Source organism: Platalea leucorodia (assembly GCF_965183815.1).
Source record: "Platalea leucorodia genome assembly, chromosome: Z".
Taxonomy (NCBI): Eukaryota; Metazoa; Chordata; class Aves; order Pelecaniformes; family Threskiornithidae; genus Platalea; species Platalea leucorodia.
In genome coordinates this window covers 19,162,478-19,188,810 of record NC_138858.1, presented here as the reverse complement: position 1 = coordinate 19,188,810, position 26,333 = coordinate 19,162,478, and the positions used below count along the sequence as shown (strand labels likewise).

At 38.8% G+C, this 26,333-nt stretch overlaps 2 protein-coding genes across 3 annotated transcripts in view; both read right to left on the bottom strand.

Moving 5' to 3' along the window:
* Positions 1-26,333, bottom strand: part of ITGA1 (integrin subunit alpha 1) — a 75,150-nt gene that overhangs the window by 43,937 nt on the left and 4,880 nt on the right. For both annotated transcript variants that reach the window (XM_082337344.1, XM_082337345.1), the window contains exons 2-4: positions 4,121-4,241; positions 1,087-1,199; positions 19-107 (exon numbers count right to left, since the gene is read on the bottom strand). In XM_082337344.1, the coding sequence (XP_082193470.1) occupies positions 19-107; positions 1,087-1,199; positions 4,121-4,241 (323 nt within the window). The remainder of the gene's footprint in view (positions 1-18; positions 108-1,086; positions 1,200-4,120; positions 4,242-26,333) is intronic.
* PELO (pelota mRNA surveillance and ribosome rescue factor) lies at positions 22,864-25,562 on the bottom strand. The gene is made up of 2 exons (XM_082337346.1): positions 24,743-25,562; positions 22,864-23,580 (listed from the first exon to the last, which is right to left on the bottom strand). Exons 1-2 carry the CDS (start codon positions 25,466-25,468, stop codon positions 23,149-23,151), a joined length of 1,158 nt encoding a protein of 385 aa, XP_082193472.1. The 5' UTR covers positions 25,469-25,562; the 3' UTR covers positions 22,864-23,148.

Below are 26,333 nucleotides of genomic sequence, written 5' to 3'. Positions count from 1 at the left end.
GCAAAAGTCCTTTCTTACCAGAAAGCCTCCTTTTGGGTTAGTCACTAAGGTCGTTCCAAGAGTCATGTTTTCTTTTACTTCCACAACGTTAGGAACTGAAGTAGCAGCTATAAATAGATTAAAATGTTAAGTATTTGGGAACATGAAAACAAAATGTTAAAGTGTATATCCCCTAGTATGGAGCTTCCAGCTTCTAAAATAAAACCCAGACTGACACTGGTTTCATCAAATATTTTAGCACCCTTCCTCCTCCTTCTTCAATTGCAACAATCAAGAAAAATTTCTGAGACTGGCTTTTATCCCAGAAAATTTGTCTGGGTGGCTGTCTCAAATAGTTTTCCTGAACCGCAAAAAAGAAAAGAAGTAAAAATAACAGCACATCAGGAAAGCAGGAGATTACTGTTCACACAGTTTTGTTAATTAGAAAACAAACATTCATTTTTTACCCTGGCCTGCTATAAATGACTTAACAGCTTTTAGATTTGTTACTGTTATGTTACATTACTGACACTTAGGCTTTCAAGGAAAAAGAGGAGATATAAAATACCACGACAGGTGTATTTACTGAAATTCATATTAACAGGAAGTCTCTTCCTGTCTACATCACGTATCTCTTGACATGAGCAAGAAAAGGATTAATATTTGCCTGTATCATATTAAGATGCATCAGCCTGCTTCTGGCTAGTTAGGTTCTCATCAAAAGCCTACTGATGAGATTATGAAGGCTGTTGTTGGCTTCAGAGAGCTTTGGAAAGGGTAATCCATGAATCTATGCTCCATGGCCTTTCTGGCTCCTTGGCCAGGACTGCCAACCACAGTCAATTAATGCCAGTCATACTAAAGTTTTGATAACACAGCCAAATGCCCATTCTAAAATTATGAGCATGTTTTCCATAGGACAATCAGAAGCTTTAAAATAAAATTATTTTTGATGTTACAAACACAATTTCCTTCACATTTATCTCTGGAATCCTAAGTAAATTTTCTCTATAGAAACAATTCTAATGCATATTTCCTAGCTAAAAATCTCCTAAGATCTGACCTCTATTATTCCTCCACATGACACAACTTCATTTTCTTTCATACCTGGCAAGTTCAGTTTTATGCAGGGTGATTGGTTGTCCCTTCCTACAGGGCATTTGTATACATCTCCTGTTCTTTTCTCAGGTTGGCCAACTAACGGTGAACCAATAAGTACCCTGCAAATGAAATAAGTTACCTGAAATTTCTTCTTTCTTAAAAGGCACAAAAGTCAGCAAACAAAACTTACAGAGAGCACAGCTGCAGCAAACTCTGTACAAAGAGTACAGGATGGAGAGCAAGAAAAGTATCTATTATGCTAGTTCAGATACAAGCAAAAGCAGCCATTCTGTCTCCTCTTTAATAAGGACACAGAAAGGAAATGTACCTATATAACAAATTAAACAATAGAATAATATGAAAAAAATTCCAGTGGAAAATAAAAGCAATATTGGTGGGTGGATGACAAGTAGTAAAAGTAATACAGAAGGAACGGTTTTATTTAATATCTCCTTGATCTTTAATATATTTTAGAAGAAAATGTATTTTCAATTATGAGAGACCAAATGCCAAAGAAGAGGCTCACAAGCACCCAGAAGAAGAATTCAGTCTTAAGTAATGCGAGCCAGCAGTGTAAAATACATCATTTTTCCTCTCATTAATAAAAATAATGTTATTTAAAGGATTATTAAAAGAAATGTCAAATTTTTAAAATGTTAAGGATTTTTATCCTGTGCATTTTTTTTTAATTTGATGTGATTGAAAATCACTATTCTCATACAGTACTTTGTAAACACCACAAATTAGCATCCAGTCCTAAATCCAGTTTTCATCAGGAAACGTTGTTTAGAGATGGACATTGTTTTTGTTCTCAAATCTTCATTAGCTACACTAAATAACCCAGCATTACCCAGCAGATAACAACTGGCTCCATTAAATGTGTAAGGAAGAACCTGGATTAAATTAGAATTCACAGCACACACTGGAAACAGAAATCCTGCCATTAAGAGTAGTAGTTCAGTAAGGTTTGTTCCTGGACACTTAGATGATTGTGAAGAGTTATTGAGAGAACCATTTCAACCTTTAATCATAAATTAATGAGTCCAGGCAGAAGATAGTTGAATACAAGGACATAATAGGTAAAATGTAGCCTACGGATTTGAAAAAGACAGAAAGGAGAATTTAAACCCAGTACACAATCCAGCTTCTAAAAAAAACATACTGGAACAGCTCATTATGATCCATTAAGATTTTTTTCATGACTAAGAAATTAATTCTAAAGCAAAATAAGATGCTTCAAGTATATACTGGATCTGACTGCTCTTTCAAGCTATATACTGTAATGTATGTATTTTTTACACCAAAATTTAGAAACAGACACCATAACCTATCACACATCCTTGACTTCCATTTGACTGTGGAGAAGCTGAGTGTGCTTGAAATCCACGGGAGGTGATCAATACTCAGCAGGATTATGTCCCTGTGCTCTTTTCTCAAAAAGAAAGAGCCCATGAACAGAGAGAAGGGGTCTGAAAAGCTATTTTGTCTTTTTGCACCGAGGATTTTTTTAGGGGAACCCAGTTTTATTGAGAAACAATTGCAGTCATGTTTACAGAACATCTGTGGCTGAAAAGCTCTATCTGTGGTATCTAGGCAGCATTATAGCAGTTGACAAAGCATCACAAGGCTGCTTTGTATATTTATTTTTAACCATCAACCTACAGATTTCCTGCTCTGGATGTTGCTATGCTGAAAGCAACTTGAAAGCTTGACAATTTCACATCAGCTCTGGAGTTTAATTTCAGAGATGTTCAGATCTAATACACTAGATTAGATTCCTGTCTTCCTTAAGCTACTGGAAGAGTCTCCATTTCCAGCTTGAATTATTTTTGCTCTTGAAAGGTTTCAGGACAGTTTACGACAATATAGCTTACTTCGCAAAATCGCAGCTGCTAGAATGGATAACATTTCCTGAAAGTCTAGATTAGCTCAAAGAAGGTCATTATTATTCTCCCATGACCCTCACGCAGATGTATATTTAAACATCCTACAACCTGGGCAATCAAGAGCTAGCATTTTCAACAGCAGGCTCTGCAATTTCATTTCTGTGAACACCCCTTATGTCTAATAGTGAACACTGGTGGACAGATTCTCGGAGCCAGACAGCCCCGGCGCTTGCAGAGAGGGATTGTTTGGGCAGTGCAGAACAGTCTGACCTGGCTGTCATGCAGCCACGTGCCTGTCATCCCAGGGTGCCCACAGGAGTCCCTGGGTTTACCAGGAATGTCAAATTACCGGCAAAGCTCTGGGAAAACCAGAGCAATCTGCAAAGAACGATGAAGGTCTCAGGATTCCCAAACCTTTTGCCATTCAATTGTTATTTCAGCCCTCCAGCCCAGTGGTTAGCCTGCAAAGTTTGTTCTTACAAGGGAAAAGCATAAGCAGGTGTTTATCAAAAGATGAAGAAGCAATGATACCAGTAAGCTTGCCAAAATGCAACTTCTAATTCAGGAGAACAACAAGAAGGAGAAGATGGGTTAAGAAGGCGGCTCCAAGTCCCAAATGTGAATGTATTACCAGTTACAAGACATAATTAGCCCTCCAAGAGGGAAGGCAGAGTACTGTATTAACAAAGATTTCAACATGGAAATCTTCCCACCAGTTAAAAAACTCAGTTCAGACAATCTCTGACAGAAAACTTCAGAAAAAAATACATCATACAGATTAGTTAGGTAAAACAGGAGCAATTTCACTGCCAATACATTAATACAAGGAAAAGATAAATAGTGATTTTATTTGGTAAATGGAAAAAAGAAGGCTCAGGCATAACACAAAACTTTCTCAGCTCTATCAACAAGGGAATTTACCCACTTTGTGAACTCATTTATGTCTTTGAGGAAACAAATGTAGATATAAATTTGGATCTTTCAGTCTCCCAGTCTTTCCAGGTTTCCTTGGGACTGTGCATTAGTTTAAGAAATATGGCCGACAGAATCTGACTGTGATGTATCAGGCATACTCACAAATAATAGTATAGCACCTGAGTAACTGAATACCTGATAATTTGGAGTTTTCATTTAAGAAAAGAAAAACAGCTTACCATTTCCCTTCCTCATTTTCATACTGTTGGACTGTGTACCCGAACATGTCTTCGAGAGGCCCACTGAAGGTCATTGCATTTTTCACATCAACATTGGAAGAGCCGACGAGGTGAAAGAGAGCTTTAAAAAAAAAAGTAATATGTAGCAATATACATAAACCTCAATGCTTTTAAGAAATCAAGGTTCAATTATGACTTAACTGATGGTACAAGACAGGGATTGAAAGTGGCATTTGGGGCATATTTATCATAGCTGGTAAGAGATTTAAAACATACTTCCTCACACATACATATGCAGCTAAATTCAGAGATGTTAGCAACTGGACTTCTGTATCCAAAACCTGTTTTGCAAAGTCCATCATTCATTTGTAAATCACAATTCAAATAACATTAAGTAAAAAATTATTACTTTTAATAGGAAATAAAACAACTTTTTAGTTATTTTTACTGCTTTTAGCTCCATGCATTTCTAATGTAAGAATTTTACACAAAATGTTCCTTCCATCATTCAAGGTAGTAGTTCTTCAAGTTTTCATAAATTTGAGAATTAACTAATTTTCAACTGTTTGCAGAAGGCACACATAGGAAAAGAACATGGAAAAGTTTTCAGATATATTTAATTTTAATTTATATTAGAGAAAAAAAACCATATAGTTTTCTCTTAATTCTGTTCTAAAGTACCTGTAAACCTCTCATATTTGGAAAAGAACAGAATGATTTTCAATGGAACCAGATGCTGTTATCTCAAAAGTACCTGTATGTGTCTCTTTGCAGAAATCCAACATTTACCACTTAGGAAAAGTTGCTCTACAATGGTGGTGTTGGACTATGATGAGATCAGTCATGAGAGCAGATGCTTCGTTAGACTGATTTCCTGTGCCCTAAAGCTCAGTGATCATCATCAGGGAAGATACTGTAAAAACATGAGTGTATAGCAAGTTTCAGAAAAATGAGGTATGTAGGGTGAAAACTCCAGCTTGAAGTGATAATCATAAGCCACTGTGAGGCTCATTAAGTGGACAAAATCACTATTTCTATATAAAAATAAGGCTATTTATCTTTTCTTTACTTTTTATTTCTTATAGTGATCTCTTCCATCTTTGTCCGGTTGAAGTCATTTTCAAAAGCAGCCACTGGCTCTGCTACGGCAGAGCTGTGTATTTAATACACAAGAGGCAAAAATTAGTTGAATTTGTAGAATATCAAGACTACTTCAAACCACAATTATACACAACTTCCATTTCATTTCAAAGAAGCATTTCATCATCATTTGCTGACATTTAACAGCTACATAAAAATACCCAAATCCATAATACTTGCTGCTTGTCAAAGCATCTAAATAATGTCCAGTTACTAAAATACATCTCTGTGTTATTCACCATTGAGACAATGATATTCTCATTGAAAGCTTGTTACTATAATTAAGCTCCCAAGTGGTCAATGCTAATCTGTCTCTCTCAGCATATTATTTCCTGCTTAATGCAGTAAAATTATCACAAAAGACTATTTATCACTTAGTAGGTATTTCCAGTTTCACTGGACAGCAAAAAAGGAAAAGTTTCCTTTGTGTTATTTTAGCTTGTCTTCCTCCAGTCAGAGTCAGGAAATATAAAGAAGTGAACAAATTAAAACAGAGTTTACTTTTGTTCTTCAGAAAAGATACATTGCAAGCGATAAGGAAAAATTAATGGCTGACGGTCTGACAGGAAGTAATTTGCTGGAAAAGTAATCTATGCATCTTTTGTCTTCCTTAAATGCTTATGTTTAAAGAAATTCTTTGCCTGTTTATGTGCAATAGGTATTTTCCTCCCCTACTCTTGGTCATCAAAGCATAATTAAAATCAACCAAACTGATTTTTAAAAACTCAGTCAAGTTATCACTGGTTCAAATCTTCTTTTGTTACATTTCAGAGTAAAAATAATTGCTATTATTATTTTTGACACCATGTTTGGGATTCAGACCACATCATCTAGACTCCCAACCTATCTCCCAGACAACAAAACAGTTCTAATGAGATCACCTGATAAAGTAAGTGTCTAAGTTCATTATTTAGCTGAAGGAGAAAGGTAGATGCAAAATCTATTCATGTCAACTTCCCTCTTAAAGATCTCCAGAAGTCTCTTTACTTTAGCCCCTGAATAAGATGGACAGAACATCCTTCTAGAGGTCTTCAGAGGCATGTTTTTTTCACCTTATGATATTTAAAACATATTATAATATGAAATATTAAAGTCACAGATTCCAGCTCATCTCTTCCAATTTACTTTCTCCTAATGCTACCAAAGGTTACACATGCACTCTGTGCTCTGCACACTCCATTATGATACCCTCCATCATCATTCCATCACTTGCTGACAGACAAGGGATTTCTTCAAAATGATGCAGTATTCACAACTACCGTGATTTTTACTGTGCATTCACTATACTAAATGGTCTTGAAGTTTCTTTAAAGAATACACTTCTAATCCTCATAGCTGTAAAAGAAAGTTTGAAAATGTGAAATGCTAAAACAAGCAAAGTAGAACACAAAAAATGCCAGCTATTTGCTACTAACCCCCCAAATCATTGTGCTTCTGAGCGAGGTCAAATTAAAACCAGCAATAATAACAAACGTTCTTCTAAAAAATAAAGCTAGAGGAATAAAAATGAAGCTAGATGGGCCAGACTGACCAGAAATAAAAAGGAGGTGACTCCACACAGCAGGGAATAGACCTCATAGACCTTGTGGACAAAGCATGTTTTGGATGCTAAAAGTTATGTATTCAATGGGTAACTGAATAAGTTAATGGAAGACATTACCACTGCAGGTTACAAACCATACAGAATGCACATCTGGTTGAGGAAATCCCCTCAGCTGGAAATATTTGGAAACTGGAAGAGGAATATTATATATGCTTGCTTAGTTATTTTTTGTCTCTAGCTATTGGCTTACATGTACTTCTGCAGACATGACACTGGACAAAACACGGTCGTGATTTGATCCAGTATGGCTACCCTTTTGCTCTCTTATCTTCCTGTTATGTCTTAGACAGAAATCAGATGCTTTGAAGTTTGCCTTCATATACAAACTGTGTGGCATATTTTAATATGCAAATGTATTACATGACCTTCTGTGGCTTCCGTGTGCTATGAAACATCATGAGCATAATGTTTTTGAATAAAAGTAAGGGTCATGATAAGCAGTGTAAGATTAACTTAGAAATAATTAACAGATTTAAAGGTATCTTACTACATTTTCCACAGATTCTGTAAAAGGAAATGTTACTAGTCAAAGATGTGTTGAAATCTGCAGATGGTAAATGGAAAAGTGGAGTTTACAGTGAGCCACATCACACTGTTAACTAACAATGATCTATTGACTTAAGGCAACCTGGCTTTCACATTTTGTTTCATTTTTCAGTACAAAGAACACTGTACACATGAGCTGACGATTCAGAACATTTAAAAATATCATTGATTGTGACTGTGAAAATGATACTTTATATTAATAACAATATCTAGCTTGCACCTTTCCAAACTTCCAGTTTCTGTCTAAGATGCACACATTCTCATCTGTTCCTAGAAAACTTGTGTATATGAATTAAAAAGACTATTGGCAGAAGCAGTGGAAAAAGAAGAGCTACAGGGAAGTTGGAGAGGATTCTTTTGAGAGTTATGGGGATTAAGGAGAAAAAAAACATTTTTTGGTAAGGTACGTAGTATTTAACTATATACTTAACCACAATTAATGCAGGTAAATTATGATTTTGAACGATTTCATGTTGTATTAACAGAACGACTAAAAATACAGATCAAAGCACTGATCAGAAATGCAGAATATAAATGTTTATCACAGGATAAAACTGAAGTTCCAGCTTTTAACTTCATGCTCTACAAGAAATGAGGCACTGTAGAAAACCTGGGACAACATCCCTCTCACTACTGATTTAAACTGAGAACACTAGCTGATGCATGCAGCATTCTTTGCTGAGTGCAGTTTGTACCTATACGTGAAATGTTAACGCTGTCACCAAGGCAACAACCCAAATATTATTTCTATTACAAACCTAGCGTGATAGCTCATACTTGTCCAGTAGCCACTAATAAATTTTTTTCTGTTTTATTTAATGAGGTCTTTTAACCCAACGTTCGTGCTGTATGCTTGGTTACTCTGCCTCTAAACCACGCAAAACTAGATTTCCCTGGTGCTTGTACATGTGCATATTGCCTGGCTACTCTAACATTTGCAAACAGAGAACTGCAGAATAGGCGCCCTTATTTTCCTAGAATAGACGGATACAAACATAACCCGAACTGTAGAACAAAGCCTAACACCTGGCTCTTTACTGATGAAAAATAGATCACTGCAAATCACCCACAATAAATGACATCACGAAGATTGATTTAGCCAAGAAAAGAGAGTAAATTCAGTTAGGATATTTTATCTGTGCACGGTCTGTGGCAAATAACAATTGCATCCTCTATAAATAGTGGTTATTCTGAGAAATACAAGCGTTTTTTGCAAAAATGGGAAAGGACAAATTTGCACTTTGCATTGAATAGGGCTTACACGTCGGCTGCACACTACTTCTCCCCACCAGCACATGGTCAAAGTGTTATTTTTGTTCCATTTCATACTTACTGCTATAGCATTTCAAGTGCCCTTATTAATTCCTCTGCATTTTGCAAAAAGAGACTGAAACAAAGCAGGTCTAAGTGTGATCAAGGAGGACAACAAACCAGGTAGAAATGTCTTGCAAAAGTATGCACAACTGGAAAATATTGGGAAACTCAAAAGAAGTTAGTAGCAGAAAAACAAATCAGACTGCTTCCATCCTGGAAAACAGAAGAGGATAGAGAAATTGAAGCTGAAGATTAAAATAGAATTAAAATGTTTTATGGAGTCCTCATATACCTGGACCTCTTGCAAAAATAAATTAAAAAAAAATATTGCTTTAATATTTTGTACAGCACATATTACAACCAATAATGCTGTAAGGATATTTTAAAGATCTGCAGACAACAAAGGAGTGCAATACAGCAACACAGAACTGTGCATCTGATCAAAATGTATTGAAAGCTAAGTGATATTAGGAAGGATGTCCTAGTTTATAAGGCAATAACTGATTGTCTTTATAAGTATTTTATGCTGATATTGCAAAGGACTACTTGCCTCTATTGTGATCTTAGAAAACCTATGAAGCAAACAGCATAAAAGGAAGCAATTGGGACGCTGGTGACAGTTACTTAGTAAGGGGAGCAGGACTACGACCATTGGCTTGGCCTCCCACAAAAGCTTATTTTGAAAATGGTGGCAAATAGTATCATACTCTGCAATTAGGAAACTCTCTCACTTGAGGAAATTGATACCACTGAGTGCTGGCATGTGTAAGCCTGTGTTGCTGCTCTCAGATAGCTGGAATCCAGCCAGTAGCAGAGAACAAACTGTGTCCTTCAGTAAGCACAGCACTGAGCCTCAGCAAATAAAACCTCCTGAAAGCTGGATCTTTTTAGCCGCATCAACACAACACCACGGATTTGGGTTCAAGGCTGGACTGCATCTGGCTGGAAGCAAGGGAAAATCAAACATGCATCTCCTTCAAAGACATACCTATAAAAATGCTATTTGTGAAATCATGAAACACGTGAAAAGTGAAACACGTGAAAGTGGACCAGCAAATGGGAGAATCTTTAGATTTTATTTTTTGCTTCATTTGCGATAACGTCACTGCAAGATTATACAGTCTTATGAAAAAGAGATTTAGTCACAGACATCCCAAGTGGAAGAAAATACGATGGCATGCTACAGTTGCCATCTGTGAGCTCAGGGTCCACAGTGCTCTGGCCTTATTGTGGAAGGCCAAGGAGGCTGTGGTAGGAGTTCCTGCTGCATTCAGTTCTGGCTGGCTAAATATCAGCGTATTTCAAATAAAGCTGTATATTAAAAAAAAGTTTCAACTTCTGAAACTTTTTCAGTACTGCTTAAATCAAGCTTTTTATTTTTCAGGGCTACAAAAGAACCTTTGTATAATTTTGCCTCCAGCATTTTTTCTTTAATCTTCAACCTTTGAAGAGCAGAAGACTGACTTTCTGGAATGAGACCAAATAATTAAAAAAAAAAAAAAGACTTATTAAAAGTAGATAAATATCCCCAAGAGACAAAGAAATATATTTGAAAGTGGTTCCAGATTCAGTAGCCACATACTTTTCAAAACCAATTAAATGCTTTGTACAACCCATTAAATAAAGCTTCCTTTGCTGGTTTTGTACTGAATAATTTGTACTGGAAAATAGCTTTCTAATGCGGCGTCAAGCCTGAAAATACACTGAATCAATGCTTTGTAATGTGGTCCCAAATGAGTAACACAATGCAATAGGCAAAACTTCTGGAAACACAATAGCAGAAACCAGGAATATGTGCCCCACTCAGTTGACAGTCATCAGAATAAAACTATTTTTTTCAAAGTTTGGAAAGTAGTCCTCTCATCAGCACAATTCTTAGCACTTGGCAGTTTCTCACATAAGGGAGAAAAAGCCTTAGAAATATGCAGTCACATACAGGAAACTTTGTGAGGTCAGCTATTAGACTTCTACAGATGTACATAGACTTAGCAAATTTAGCAGGTTGATGGAAGTGAAACAACTCCTAGAAAATGTTTCAGCTTGTCTCCAGTGATCTCCAGTCCATCTTTTGCATGTAGTTCTTCCATCGACGCTTAATTCCATTCAAGTTCCCACAATCTTTGTGTTCCTCTCTAGGCTCACCCTCCTTTGCTATCAAAGACCATTTCCTCCTGAACATCCTGCTATAACATTTGTTTCCTACCATCTAGATTTATCTATGAGCCCCCCAGGACCCTTCATCTCTTGACCCTTTTTTTTTGAGAAAGAAGATATTTATAGTCATCTATAGTTAACTCAGATTTCACACAGAAAGCATGGTTAAAATGAACATGTATGCTATTTTCTGAAATAAACCCCACAAACTTAAAAAGGAGCAAGAAGATTAATTTCATGAAAAAAGTGAGTAAGCAAGGACTCTTTAACCTAAAGAAAAATGTGTTCCTCACAATACTCTCCAAAACTGCTCATGGACCTGTAGGTTATCCTCTTCACAAATTTCCTCTAGATTGATAGGAACAGTCAAGTACGATGTTTCAGTTGGTTTTCTACAAGCTTTCTACTTGCCCAATTATGCTGAGTCCCAGTTTTGCAGGCTGATGTCCTGCCACTGTAAGCTTTCCACTGTGTAGCCTTGTCGAAATCAGAGAACATGAATCATAGCACACACACGCACAAGAAGAAAATCAGTCTATCCGATCAGTCTAGACTTCATCAGCCTACCCCATCAACTTTAAAATCACCCATCTATAAAATGCCCCAGGAGGACAGAAATTCCTTTTGAACATTTTGGGAAATAGGGTAATTCAAGAACTGATGCAAAAAATGATGCCTAGCTGAAAACTCATGTTACCATCTCCCTACCAGGATGAAGAACAATTTTTATTTTTTTTGCCTTCCTGACTTGGTATCGTTATTCGTTAATTTTTCCCCCCAGTTGTTTTAAGGGATTGTTGGGTAATTTTTCTCAAAGGTCAGCAGTCCTAAGGCTAATATCAGAGTGGCAATAAAGGCTTTCTGAAAAGCAGCAACTTTTTCCATTTCTTTACTTCACAATGGCTACAAACTCCTGTCTTTCATCGCCTTATGCTGAGCATAATCATTGGCTTGCTCTCAACTGAATCACTCAAGGCTTCAGGAAGAGAAGAAATCCTCCAAAAGGAAGTGCAAATATCCTGATGTGACCCTCTCACACCCAGCTAGCCAGAGCACCACAGAACTTAAATCCAAGCTAGTTTTTATATAGTACAGTAAAAACATACGCAGTCAACATGCATGCTAAAAGCTGATAACTCATATTTTATGTTCATGGAATGTATCAATATCAATTCAGCTGTGATCCAAGAAACTGCAATAAGTGCAGTGGAAGGGAAAAGATGGAAGCTTACAAGTAGCTGTCTTTTCCTTTGGTCCCATACAACTCTGCTCTGCAGTGATTTGGGGGAAAAAAGAAACCCAAAAGCAAGCAGAGAGCTTGACCAAGCAAAAATTCCAGAGCCAAGCAGGGATGGACACATTTCAGAATTAAATCTCAGACGTGTATATTAAAAGAAAAAAAAGATCGACTTGCAAACTATAATTTGTATAGAGAACACCTTTCCTATTATTTCTGATAATACAGCATCTATAATAATTTTCATTGGAACACAACAGAACATTCATTTTCTTTACCTGAGCCATCTTCTAGTAGAGTAAGAAGGAACCACTATGTTGGTCCAGCTTCTTATGTCACGGCTACATAGAAAAGAATTCCATGTTTCCCTGTTCACAATATGTACTCCCATACTTCAACAGGGACTTGAAAACTCTTTAAACTGCTTCTTAGCACAAAGACTTACATTATTTTTCAGACAAACTCGTTGTATAAAGCCAATGGGTTCCAGCAAAATGTAAATCAAGAGGACTTTTACAAAACTGAATTCCATTTAAATGGCACAGGGAAATGCTACAACAGTCGAAGATAGAAAACACTTTTACAAACATAATGTATCCTAGTAAAGTTTAAACCAATTTTTTGGTATTCAAATAATCATACTTGCAGTTTTCTGAGAGCAGAACTGGAGTGTGAGGAAACCTACTGTTGCTAAAAGTGAATTTTGAAAGACTTAAAAATGCTTGACATTGAGCTTAGACTGAAAAAATAAACCATCATCCAAATAATTCCTCTTTTCTATTGCATGTTAATTCTTTGCAATGAATCAACTGTATTGTCAATATTACTGTTTTTTTAAACTTTTTCTCCTGTCAGTAACCAGAAAAATGACTACAGTGAGAATATAGTTGATAAGAGATTGCTACAGGCAGTAATGGAAAATAAGTCACATATTTGTTGAAAGGCTGGAATTCCACCATGAATGGTCCCCAGCTGCTAGCTCTCTCACACCACCAGGTCAGATGGAAGTGCCTCTTCATCCCCAACTGCACAGCACTGAAATGCCTGCAGGGAATGCCAGCTCTGTCCTGCAGGAGCACGGGGTGGCAGGCACTGCCTCTTTGCACAGATCAGCTCTGACCTGCTCACTAGCAAAATCTTCAGCCTGTCTCAAGCATGCAATAGCATGGGTAATCATGGTATCAGCTCTCTACCAAGACATACAGAGCCTTTCTGGTTTGAAACTTAGGGCTGTTCACTGCTAAAAGAGAAGATAATTCTCAGCCATTCTGTTTCCTTACTCATCTCTAGCTATGAATTGTTAACTGTGATAAAAAATCTTTTCTTGCACTGGACAGTTTAAAGAATATGGCTCAGTGATAAGATACATTTTACATTTTTAATTGAGAAATCCAAGCAGACAAGAATGTGGGACTGCAAATGACTACAGTAGTCATTAAACCCAATCTTCCATGAACACAAACAACCATAAAATAGCTGACCAACCTAGAAAAGGCTGCAAAAACCTGCAGAGACATCACAAAAGACACTGCACCCTAAGAAAAACTGAAGATCAGCAATACAAAGGTTTGTTCATTTGGACAAAAAAACCAACAAGAACAACTGGTATTGCACTAGGAATTCATAAACTGCTGCTACACATATTTATTTACTTTACTTGAGCAGTTTTACTCATCTTATGGTCTAAGACAATCACAAGGACTTTCCCAGGCTCACTGTTTTATATGTTAGTAGATAATCGCCAGTCTACCTGTGAGGTGAACATAATTCACATAAAAAACGAACTTTCTGTAAATGGATTCATTTACCAGTAAGTCAGGAAGTGGCATACAGTGTTCACCTGAGATCATCACAAAAACCGACAAAGCCAAAATGCAAACTTCACACTAGTATTGCTCAGCTGAAATGAGAACAAAAGATACCCCTCTAGTGTATGTTAGAAACTTATTCCCTGAAATAATCATGTGTGACATATTTGAAGTGGAATATGATCAAGGTTGGTGCCTCTACCATTGTCATTTCACAGTGCAATTCGGGAAATAAAGTAATTTTTAAAATTGAAGTAACAGTTTATGGGAATTTAATATTATTCTTTTATGTGGTATATTTTTATAGTCCAGATACTTCTTTTTCTTCAGTTAAAAAGTCAATAAAGTCTCCAAAAGCCAGTATATCACCATGAATTATCAATATTGAACAGTAACGTACTGAAAACTTTAGCATAATAATATGCCTCATCAACATATCTACTAATTTTTAAAGACTAAGACACTCAAGTCCCAGTAAGAGCATGAGCACCTCTTTTGAAGTACCATTGGTGTAGGGATTTTACTGGTAAACCAGCTGAAAGCACTACAGAATTAATCCTAGGTCTTTTTACTGCAAATGTTCTTATTTACTGGTCAATAAACAATTCAGGGAAATTTGGAACTAGCCATGAAGAGATTGTAAGAGGAAGGTTTGTTTCCCCCCCAAAAATTAAAGCTGGACTCTAGAGGTAGAAAAACATCCTGTCTTTTAGATGCAGTTTAAGATAGAGCTTTCTACATGAATTACTGGCACTAATAACTTATATTTCCCACCCACAGCCCATGAAGTACACCCATGATTTTAAGATATCTGTCTGGCCCAGTCCTGTTCAGAAAGTATTCTGGTGTTACCAGGAGTTCCATAAAGAACCTGTTACTCCTTCTTTCAAACATCTGCATCAACGTTACGAAAGTACCATGGAAGCTTAACAGTGAGGAAATTTTATTTTCTTGCGTAGCTGCCACTTGCCCAGGCTAAATTGAAGTTTGCAAAGCTAAGGTCAATTTTGGTGTTATTTAAGAGTGACTCAGTCTTCTAAAGTCAACAGGAACTGTGAGTGTTAAAAAAGGACCTCCTAAAAAGGCACAAAAGAACCTTGTGCCCACCACCTTATGGTTAACAACAACAAGCACTCTGCTTCTGTTCAGAGCATAGGGTACAGGATTGCTGAATTGATTCCTATCTATTGCTGGCAACTAGATCGTATTTTTCAGGGTAAACAAGTTCCATATAAAAGCGACCTTTTGCTCTGATTTTTCTGACTGGAAGGCTGTTCCAGCTTCTCATTTTTCCAGTAGTAGGAACTTTCTGCTCTCCAACATACATTTATTTCTTGCCAGTTCTTATGTCAAAACAAAAGTGCTTAAGCTAGGGAACAAAGTAGTTTTAAAAATGTCCTAGAAGTAAAAGCGAAAACTTCAGTTTCAAAATACTACTGCCTAAAGCCGTACACATTTTTCAGTGACAATTTCAATACTCTCCCCTGAAAATAAAGAGACTATTATAAATGCACATAACCTATTTAGGCTAGAAAGACAAGTCCTAAAAATTAGGAAAGGTTAGACTCACAGTTGTCAGCATTAACTGTCAACATTAATTTTGTTCTTTCTGAACACTGAATGAGACTTTTGTCTCATAACAAAAATACACAGGACCATGCAAGTAGACTTGGACAAAACATATGCAGACGGCTTGCAATTGCTTAAGCAATCATAAATCTGTTGTTAACCAAGATCACAATGCTTGACTGTGTACTAATAGATTTTTAATAACTGATTTCTGAGGCTTTCCAGAGAAAAAGTCTAAAAACCTGCCATTTGACTGACTTGACTTACTAGTCTGGTTAACTTAAAAAACAATGCTTTAGTTGAAACAACCTGAAACACTGTTAAAAAAACCCAAACACACCTTTAAACATTTTTTTTCTGGCTTTCTCTTACTATTTCTTCTCACTAAGCACCCCCTCAAAAACTCTGGAAGGTTTATTTCAATCAACTTATGTTGGTTTTTTTTTTTTTTTTAAACCTCTGACTAGAAATTTTTGCTTTGCTTATCACGCCAATTGACAAAACAACACATCGAGGTGTTTGTTTCACAAAGCACTACATACTAATTTTGTAAAACAAGCTAGCTTTCGGACAGGTATGAAAGGAAGACAAAGATAGTCTTTCACAAGCCTCAGATACAGCAATGACTCCACGTATGACACTTGTGTAGCAGGCTTGTCAGAAGTTAGTTACTCCATAGCGACAGGATTAGCAAGGTCTCAGTATCTCAATTTCAAATCTCAGCCTCAGACTCAAGGCTCCTCTCCCTCAGACACAAGCTTAAACACATCAGCTGGCATCTTAACCCTCAACTGAAGATGAGTTGTTAGAACTGTGTACAGATATTTCAAACATCCACTGCGGCTCTCTTTGGGGAAGAAGTCTTGTGTCCATCACAGCATCTCATGTTTTCCATTGAACCATAGCTTTTCATCTTTCCTCACAGCTCTGGAACTTGGAAAAGCTCCCTCATGAGGCAGCTGCTCCTTTTCTGCCTCTCACCACCACTGTCGCAGCAGCTCCTAGGTACAGCCTTGCAGCGAGGGCAGCCGCCGCCCCAGGAGACACGGCTGTCCTTGCAGACAGCTGATGTTCTCCCAGCACCATATATGAAGAAAGTCCATTTCAGTTTCTCTTAGCCACCCTATTGCAGAACAGCCATTTCCACTCAGAAGAGGAATAAATTATATGGGATAAAACAGTTCTCATTACCAAAGGGAGGGGAAGTGGTCTTATGGCAACTATTTGGGTAAGATAAACAAATGCAATTAATTAATTTCTCTTACACCTAAACCAAAATACCTATACCAGTATTACACACTTTAAGTCACCAGGCTGGACACTACAGGTCAAAGAAAAGGCAATTCTCTTCAGCGAAACCTGCTGCAGCTTTCAGAGCTTCAGAAACCACTGAAGCAGATGTTCATCAGCAACGGTCAGGCATCCTAAATGTAGCACTTGCTACCAAGCTCCTCCTACCATAAACAAATATTGAGGCCTGAAGATAACTATCACACCTGCGTCTCGAGTAATTCCTTCAGCTACCAAAACAACTACAAGTTAAAGAGTCAAGTTAGCTTTTTTTTAACATGAAGATACCACATTCTTTGAGGATATTGCATTTTTACACACATACATATATATATCTTTCTATACATTTTGTTTTCAATTTCTTTGTTCTGAAGTCCTTTCAGTCAGCTAAAAACATTTGTTCTAAGTAACATAAATGTCTAATGGTTTGTATTAAGGCTGCATGAGAAATTCTCTGCCTGTCTTCAAAAGTAGATTTGCTTGGCTGCCACCAGATCCAAAATCTTTTTGAAACATGGAATCCTACTCAGGGCTTTTTTCTGAAATATGAAGACTATAGCTGGAGTGTGTTAGGTAGGAACAGTCCCAGCTTTCAAACACTTTCCTGTCACATTCAGATCAGAAATCTGAAAATTGTCTCCCATGTCCCAAGAGATATCATACCTGAGACAGTTGTGGTTTAGCTATCTCAGCCAAAATGTAAAAATATGTATTTGCTTATACAATGTGGAATAGCACTTACCAAAGATACTGACAGAAAAGGGAGCATCTTTAGCCTAGTATTAACAATGAAACAGAAGAGAGTCTTAAGCTTCGTATCTTCTCTCCCATGAGACTCCTTAAACTCCTAGACTCTTTCTTCGCTATTCTAGACTTGGCTTTGATTGGAAATTCCATTTTGGACCAGAGAAAAAACTTCCCGTCAAGTCTGGTATGTACATTCCTAAAAAGGAGGACTGGTTTCAATTAATTAACATTCTCTAATGGAACAGCTATTTTGTCAGAGGATTCATGATCAGCTCTAATTTGACTTCTAAGTGACTATTAGAGCAGCATGACAGTAATTGCATTAGCTGTGAACATAGCATTTCCCAAAAAGAGGGCAATAAATTAGAGATCCATATAGCAAAATCTGACAAGAGCTGGCAGGGCTTGAAAGCTGCTGCTTCGTGTTGCATTTCCCAGAAGACACTGACTTGGAAGCAAGTGTTGCTCTGATATCAGCACCCCTCTCTGTTTCTTGTACAGCCCTCAAGTGGGACAAAAGGAAGAATTATTTTCAGACGAGAATAAACAAGTATGACTTCAGAGACCTTTTCTTCACACTCTGTTTTAGGCTAAGACACCTTAGGAGATAATTTTTTCACATAAAAGCTATACTGCATTTCTAAAACAATCAAGTTCATAAGTTTACAGAGAACATGCACTACAGTTTGGTTGTTAGACTGGAGACATTTCTTTCCTTTATATTCTGTATCATGCAAGCAGTTATCCTCAAATCAAAGTCAATGTCCTACTTGAGTCAAGCTTAAAAAATGTGGCAGGACTAAACTTTCCGCTTATTAAGCAATTCTTTGGGCAACTGTCACACAGGAAGCTCCACAGCCTATGTTTACTCTTTCCCCTGCTGAAAAAACCCAGGCTCGACCCATGTCAGAGCCTTAATTAAGAATTATAACAATAATCACAAGACCCAAATGGCTAGGCATTTTCTTAACCCTAAATGAGCAGAATAATGATTTTGCAAAATACTATTTTCCTATACAAAATCTGAATACAAGAGTCTCTAAAAGCAAGTTGTGGCCATTACTGAAGAAACACAGATACTGCAAAATAATCTCCTGCCATGTCGTATCTCTCTTCTGTTCCCACCATCTACTAAATGAAACCAAACCTGAGAAATCCTAACAGCATCAAAATTTTTATCATTCACTTTGTAACAAGTTGCGGGTGTATATTTAACAAGAACTGAGAAGGGAATGACTCCCAGACCTGTATCATTCCCTGCATTAGCACAGCTTGAAGAAGAAACTTCTTGTTTATTTAATAGTCATCAACCTGAACCACGTCAGCTGCACCTAGCTCTACCTTTTAAGAACTTCATTCCAAAATAAACATTTTAATTTTATCTTAAAAAAAAAAAAGGGGAACTGATAAAAACAACTGGCATATCAGAGACGAAGGAAAAAAAAAAATCAAGTCTGAAGTTTTGCCGTATCTAAAAAGTACAGAGATAAGTAGTTTTCTGAAGTCATTCCTTCATTTTTTTGCTACTATGTGCCTTGCAGGAATTCCAATTTTGGGTTATAAACAAGGATTCCTAATTGCAGACCTTCTAATGCAGTTTCACATTTTAAAAATTACTTTCTTAGATCTTCTGTAGAAGAAATAGACCACACACTGCACAAATGTGGCTTCAGATAAAACAGCAGCATAAATATTCTGAGAACATGTTTTTTCCTGCAAAACGAGACATCTATTCCTTCATGATACAGGATTGTTTTCTTTAAAAACAGAGATATGAAAATCTGAGAGAAAAGTGAATGGACTGGGTGACTAAAAAAAGATCACATGCACATGATTACACCTTTTATCCCCTTTGCCTTTATGAAACCGAGCACCTTTTCTGGATGGATAATGCAGCTTCCAGAAAGAAATCAAAGAGGCTCAAGCTATAAATCAGTCAGCTGAGAAGGTAGCTATAATATACTTTCACAGAAAAAGGCAAACCAAGGTCAGCAGCTCAGAAGTTAAACTAAGAAATTTGCAAAGGTAAAGTAGATAGTAAGATAGTTTCAATATTCAGGACCACCTTTGAGAAAACAGCAGCAAATGAAAATTACTCCAGACATTTACATGGCTTTAAAAACATGCTACTTACATCACAAATTAAGCTGAAGAGCTCTTGTTACACTGGTGGCCAGGCAGTGGTCAAAAGATAATTTTTTACCAGCATTTTACTCATATAGTGTGCAAGGATGAAGACAGGAAGGAGGGAGATGAGGAATTCCCTAGGTCAAATACTGGTAAATGCTTTACAGTTTTACTGAAATATTTATCTTTTATTTTGCTTTATAACAAGCAGGATTATTTTGATCTCTTGATGGTGGTGATCTCATGTTTTGCACCAAACTTTATCTGGTAAACACCCACAAAAAAATTGATATAATAAGAACAACTGGATTTAAATGCCAAAGGTTACAAAACTAAAAAACCGGGGCCTATTCCAAAGTATGAGTTTGCAAGAGAGGCTTTATGACCTAAATTAATGAATTTATTTGACTCTTGGAAGCTAAGAGCACAGCAGGGTTCAAGGATCGAGCTGATTTCATGATACTTTTTACAGCATTCTTCCTACCACACATAATAAACATTAAGAAGTCCTATAACGTGTATTCATTTATTTTGAAAACCGAAAAATTGGAAGATAAACGATGCTACTAATTCACAGAATTATGTCAGAACATAATCAGAAACTAAACCAAGACACTGATCAACATACTTTACGGTGCAAGAGAATAGTTTTCATATTGTTGACAGTTTTTAGTTCACATATGTTTAGTTCCAAAGAAAAGACACAAAAAATATTTTCCCATGGCTCTAGCACTTACTCATTTGATCTGCAGATAACATGCATCTTCTGCGTAAGTGTGAGGTACACACAGACATTAAGGTCTGTGTTAAGCAAGCATCTTTGTCAATATGCACTTTTCAACGATTTACAATTCCTTTAAATATAAAAGATACTAGCAACCCTGGAACTTTGCCAGGTCAAGCATCTGCAACTACTGAACACAGCCTACTTTCAATACCAAGCCCTTAAGCTGTTTCCTGAAACAGGATGCATTTGTCTACATAGTGATTGTATATTTATTTTACTACAAATATGCTTACCAAAAAAAAAAAAAAAAAATCCCACCCTTCCATACTTTGGGCAACTAGATGGGTATTTCTTTCAGAGACTGAATGCCATGATACCAATAGCTAAAAAAAAAGAAAAATACTTGTAATGAATTGTAAAGTCAGTGTAGAATTTTCATACTAAGCGTAAATAATTCAAAGAATCACTGTGAACATATTTTCTTACCAGATGTTTGCTGTCATACCTTAAAAAAAAAAAATAAGCACCAAAATGGCTGCTGATTCATGGTGATACACCACCACAAGCACAAAACATAGACTTGCAGAATTGCCATTGTAATCTTCTAACACAGCAAAAACTCTTCATAATTTCTTGTTTAAAATGGAATAACTGAAATCAATTTGGTCTCATAAAATAGCAAACCATTCCACAACCAAGGAACCGTTTGATTTGTCTCTCAGTTTGCTAAGAATTAAACTAAGAATTTCCTGGTGTATTTAAATTTTGAATGTAAGCATCATTTGTGTTCAATTGTGACAAACTGGCATTACTTATAAGAAGGGAAGTACTAATGTACCAGCGTATCTTAAAGAAATTAATGATTTTAACATTATGAGCCTGTTTAAAGCCACAGTTTGCTGCATATAAGTAATATTTATTGAAGGTCAGATTCTTCTACCTTTTCATATGTTCTTTACATTTAACTCTGTGTATAGCAGGAATCAGGGTGCTTTCTAGCTGGCAAAGTGTATAATCAGCTTAGGCAGATTTTTAAAAGAAAAAAAAAGAAATTCTAATTTAACCAGTCCTAACTGCTGAAGGAAGCCTACCCGAGCATTCTATGACTTGTGCCACTCAACACCATTCAAGGCAAAAACATAAAGCTCAAATATCAGTTTCTCTGTGCAAGCTGACTCTAAACAACTGTCTTAATGCGCTTGCTTGTCTTCACTGACAGAAGAATCAAGGTGTTAATAAAGTACAGCTCTAATGTAAGTTCTGTGCATTCCTTAGACTGTGTGGATCATGGGAAAAGGGGAGGCGGCTTTTAACCCAGAAGTACTTCTCTATTAAGGAGTTTAGGCAGATGTTTCAGCTAGCAATAGATAATATCAAATTCACAGAGCTGGCACACAGTACCATTAAAAAATGTATTTTCTAAAATTATTCTACACAGACTATAAGTTTTGGTGTTTTTAATCTTCCATTGCTATGTCCTTTCCATATTTCAGAAGTCTTCCACGGTTTTCTTAAAGGAAATGTATTTTTGGCAAGTCTCTCCTGTTACACCCCTCCCACCACATTTGAAAACTAAATGCTTATTTACACTCACAATCCACATCATCAAACATTGGTTTAAACTGAACACCCCCCCTGCAGATATTTCAGAATCTGAAGGCAGTTTCTGCTTCCTCAGCCTAAGATTTGCTGTCCAGTGAAGAAACAAAACTCATAGCGGCTCTCAATACTTTGAGCAGATCACATAACTGGAAAAGTAATTTTGATTTTTACAGTTGTCATTATCTTAAGCTGAAGTTTGATTTATAAATTTGTAATCCTTACTTCTGTATCACAGCTTATGTATGTTTTTTTTAAAGAGGTACACAAAGAGACACATACCAGATTATGAACATACTTAAACTATTTGTTGTCAAACGATTCCTCATGGAAACTACAGTCCTGATTTTGTAAGCCCTTTCATATACCTTCTCAGAACTGGGGGCTAACTAATCCCAATGCCAATTCATCAGAACACAGTCAATGACAAGACACATCGTACCTTGTTAGCTTTCAGGACAAGGTCCCAAGAAAACAGCATTCAGAAAGGTAACTGAAACGGGTGCACTCACTGAGCTTCACAATTTGTCTTGCATCTACTCTCATATTAGGGAGGCAATGGTTAATTTAAAGGGTCTGGTTTCTGAAAGATTGCTTCAAGTGTTTCACAGAAATATTTAAAGTGTTTAGACTCATAACACTGAAAAAAACCCCTAACAGATGATGTTGATCCCATTCCTTTGCCACGTCTTAGAAGGAATGGTGAGTTCCTAATAAGATCAAGCACAGTTTTGATAGGTCTCGCATGAATAAGTTTACATTTGTTTTGCAATACTGTTTTCAAGCATTTAAACAGAAATAGACAGTGTGACATCATTTTTTCCCTCTTAGTTTATTATGTTTTCATACACATTCTGAAACACTAAGCTGCCAGTCTGCCTTAACATGCAGAATGAGCAGCTTTGGGGAGTCAAATTAGTTTGTTGTACTGCTGGAGGTCCAGGGTGTAACTTGCAACAACCGTCAGCTCCAATGCACAGTATACCAATAATCATTACCATAGAACAGATATCCATTAGTGTGCTGCGCAGAGCTATATACTGTAAGAAATATATCAAAAACTTAAATTACATGTCATGGCACATCACACAGTATTTAGGAAGGGAGAGCCTTTAATGTCATTTCAACATGACTTGGAAAAGAAACTGTGGAATGAAGTCACTGTTATCAATCCTCTTCAGAGCTAGACTCATCTTCCTGGTCAGAGAGCTCAGCAACAGGAAAGCGCAGGATGGCTGCCACCCCTGTCAGCTGGCCAAGCTGCTCTCCAGACACATGAAGGCTGGAGAAAATGCGTACTGTGCCCATGTTCTCCCGTACGCTATCTACCAATTTAACATATCGGGCACGTGTAGCCACATCCTGGTGCCGGAAGAGCTCATCACTGATCAGCAAGGTATCGATGGCCATGGCTTCATTGGCCTTTTCCACATGTTTTAGACCATAAAAAGCCCGGTCAGGCTCATGCTGCAGCATTTTATAGAAGTCATCTAAGGCTTTGACCTCACCAGCTGCCTTAGTGTCAGAGAGGCGGCTAGTTACAGCTGGGTCGCAGAGGGCTTCCTTCAATGCGTATTTATGTCCCGAGGAAGAGTGGACCTAGAGTGAAAAAAGTCAAAGGTTTGGTTTTTTTTAAATAAAAAGGACCATTTTCTTGGTTAGCCAGTCACAGTTTCCACTATACATAATATTAATCTTGATAATTATTCAAGAAAGTTATCTCTTTCTTGAAACCTACACGATTCTTTTTTTAAAAGGATCTCTCCTGCAACCCAAAGCCTATACCAAATCCCTTAAACTGTATTTTAAGAAGTGCGGGAAAGCTGTTTCTCTTATTCAAAGACTGGGTTAAACATGCAACCTGTTGCAGACAGTCCTCAAGGTAGGGCCACTTGAAACTACTAATAAACTAAGACTTAAGCCTCTTCCTTTTAAAGCATTCCAGAAGGGGAACACCTCTTAAGGCTGCAGATACATCGTGCAAAAGCATCAAGTCTTGCACAACTGCAAAGCTATTATACTTGCAAAGCTGTGAAGTACACTAAAACTTTCCACACTTACTATTATCGCTTTTCTACAAATGCAAAAGGAGGCTTCGTGGTGCAATTTGTCTCCTAAACGTTGTCACTGTTAAGTATTGGCATATACTTCTCCACGCCCTGCCCCCCTGCCTTCTTCAAGCACAGATTACAGGCCTGCTCCAACTAAAAATTGATACAAGTATCCTTATGAAAAGGAAAACTTATTTTAGGCTCTGAGTTTGCCTATTCCAGCGAAAGGCAAAAAACCATACCCAATCAATCAATGAGATGACTAAGAAACAGGAAAAAATGCTATGGTCTGCATAACTGTTAACTATGTAGTACAAAACTTACAACACAATTAACTAACCTCTATCACATCCAAATACTTTTTTTTCTTCTTTAAAAAGCTTTAGAAAGCTGTTATTAAACATGCACGTATGACCGATTAACACTACAGTTAAAGTATTTTCCAAGATGACACATGCCCTTACAGGGAGTTTGAAATATTTAATACTTTCTCTACTCCACATTAAGGTATCCTAGGAAAGAACCATCCCCGCATCCTGCATAACCACCTTATAGTTTGGGAGGCATAATTTTCTTATGATGCTCAGACAGAAATTTATTTTGTCTAACAAGTGAATTATTTCCCATCACCCTTGTAATTATCTTCTATTACCACACACACAGCTTTTAAGCCTCTTTTTACCCACTTTGGAGACTGTTTAGCTCCTTACCTGTAGGAATTTGGACCTGTTCTCCAGCAGAAGCTTGTTGTCAGTCTTGACCGCCTGCTGGAACATGTAGTCACAAAACTGCTCCCGTACGAAGCCTGGGCTAGCCACCAGTACACACTTCACCACCTCAAAGTTGATATGCCGCTGGATGGCTTGCACCACCTGCTCATAAAACCTCTCCAGGGCCCGGTCGTGCTGACTGCAGTTGCCCTTCCGCTTGCGGGGGATGTTCACCTCCACCTTGGCACGGGTAAGCGTCATGCTTGGGGTGACCAGGCAGACGTGAGCCAACCCTTCCTGCATGACCACGGCTGCCACATCGGCGTTCCAGGCTGGGTCGCAGGCCTGCTCGATGCGCTCCAGCACCACGCTGTCCCACTGCTTCTTTGCCAGCGTGAACTGCCGGTTTGGCTCCAGCTCGATGGTGTGGTAGGCCCCCATCTTGACATACTCGTTCTCTTGGATGTTAGTGCCCTTGACCCGCAGCTGGCAGGCCTGTGAGTCAAAGTCGATGGCCTCCACGCAGAGGGTGAGGGTGGTGCGGATGCGGTTGCTGCCCACGCTGCCCGTGGCCGACTCGGTCTGCACCTTCCGGATGGTGGAGGCCCGCAGGCTGTCACCCACCTGCAGCAGGTTGTAGGTGTGCCACATGTCCTCGGGCTCCTCGGGAATCAGCGTCACCTGCCCCGCGTTATCCTTCTCCAGGTCCTTCCTCACCAGCTTCATCCTGCCGGTTCCTTGCGCCGCCGCGCCGCGGCCCCCCCGGCTTCCCGGCGTCCCCTCAGCCGCGGCGGCAGCGGCCGGCAGGCCTGCCCGCCGGGAGGCCTGGCGGCGGGACCCGGCCGGCGGACGAAGGACCTGCCCCGCGATGAGCGGCCCTTCCCGGGCCCGCGGCGAAGCCTCGGCTGAACCTCAGGCGCGGCGAGCCGGCTCCTCCGAGCAGCCGCAGCCCCCTCCCCGCCCGGCCCCGCCGCGCATGCGTAGCGCCCGCCGCCCCAGGGCGCATGCGCACAGCCCCTCCCAAAGGGCGCCGGCTGGGCGCGCGCCTCCCCCGCCTTTCCGCCCCTGGGGCCGGCACGCGTGCGCACGGGCCCTTGCCCCCACCGCCGGCCGCGGCGCATGCGCGTAGGGCGAGGGGCCGTGCCCCGGGCGGCGGCGCGGAGGGGTCGGGAGGGGAAACGCGGGGCGGGGGGCAGCCGCGGTGCTGCTGCGTGCTGCAGGGCAGGAGGGGGCTGGCAGCTGGCCCGTGTCCCCACTGCAGCCCCTCCCTGAGCGAGGCGGGAGGGCGTCGGGCACCGCGCCCGCCCTACCCCCTCTAGCTCTTTACAGCGGCGATTCACACCCCCAAAGGCTTCTAACACAGCCCTTCACGTTTGAGAGGAGAAAAAAACCCGCAACTAAGTAGTTGTGGAAGGCTATGGTTACAGATCGAGAAAAAGATGAGGAAGGTATGGCTAAATAGCCAGTGTTCTGGGGGCGGTAAGCGAATGCCGTGGTACCCGAGGGTCGGGGGGCAGAGGCCGTACCAGCCGGCGGCTGCTGGGGGTGAAGGGGCGGGTGGTCGGCCGGCCGTCCCCGGGAGGCGTGAAAA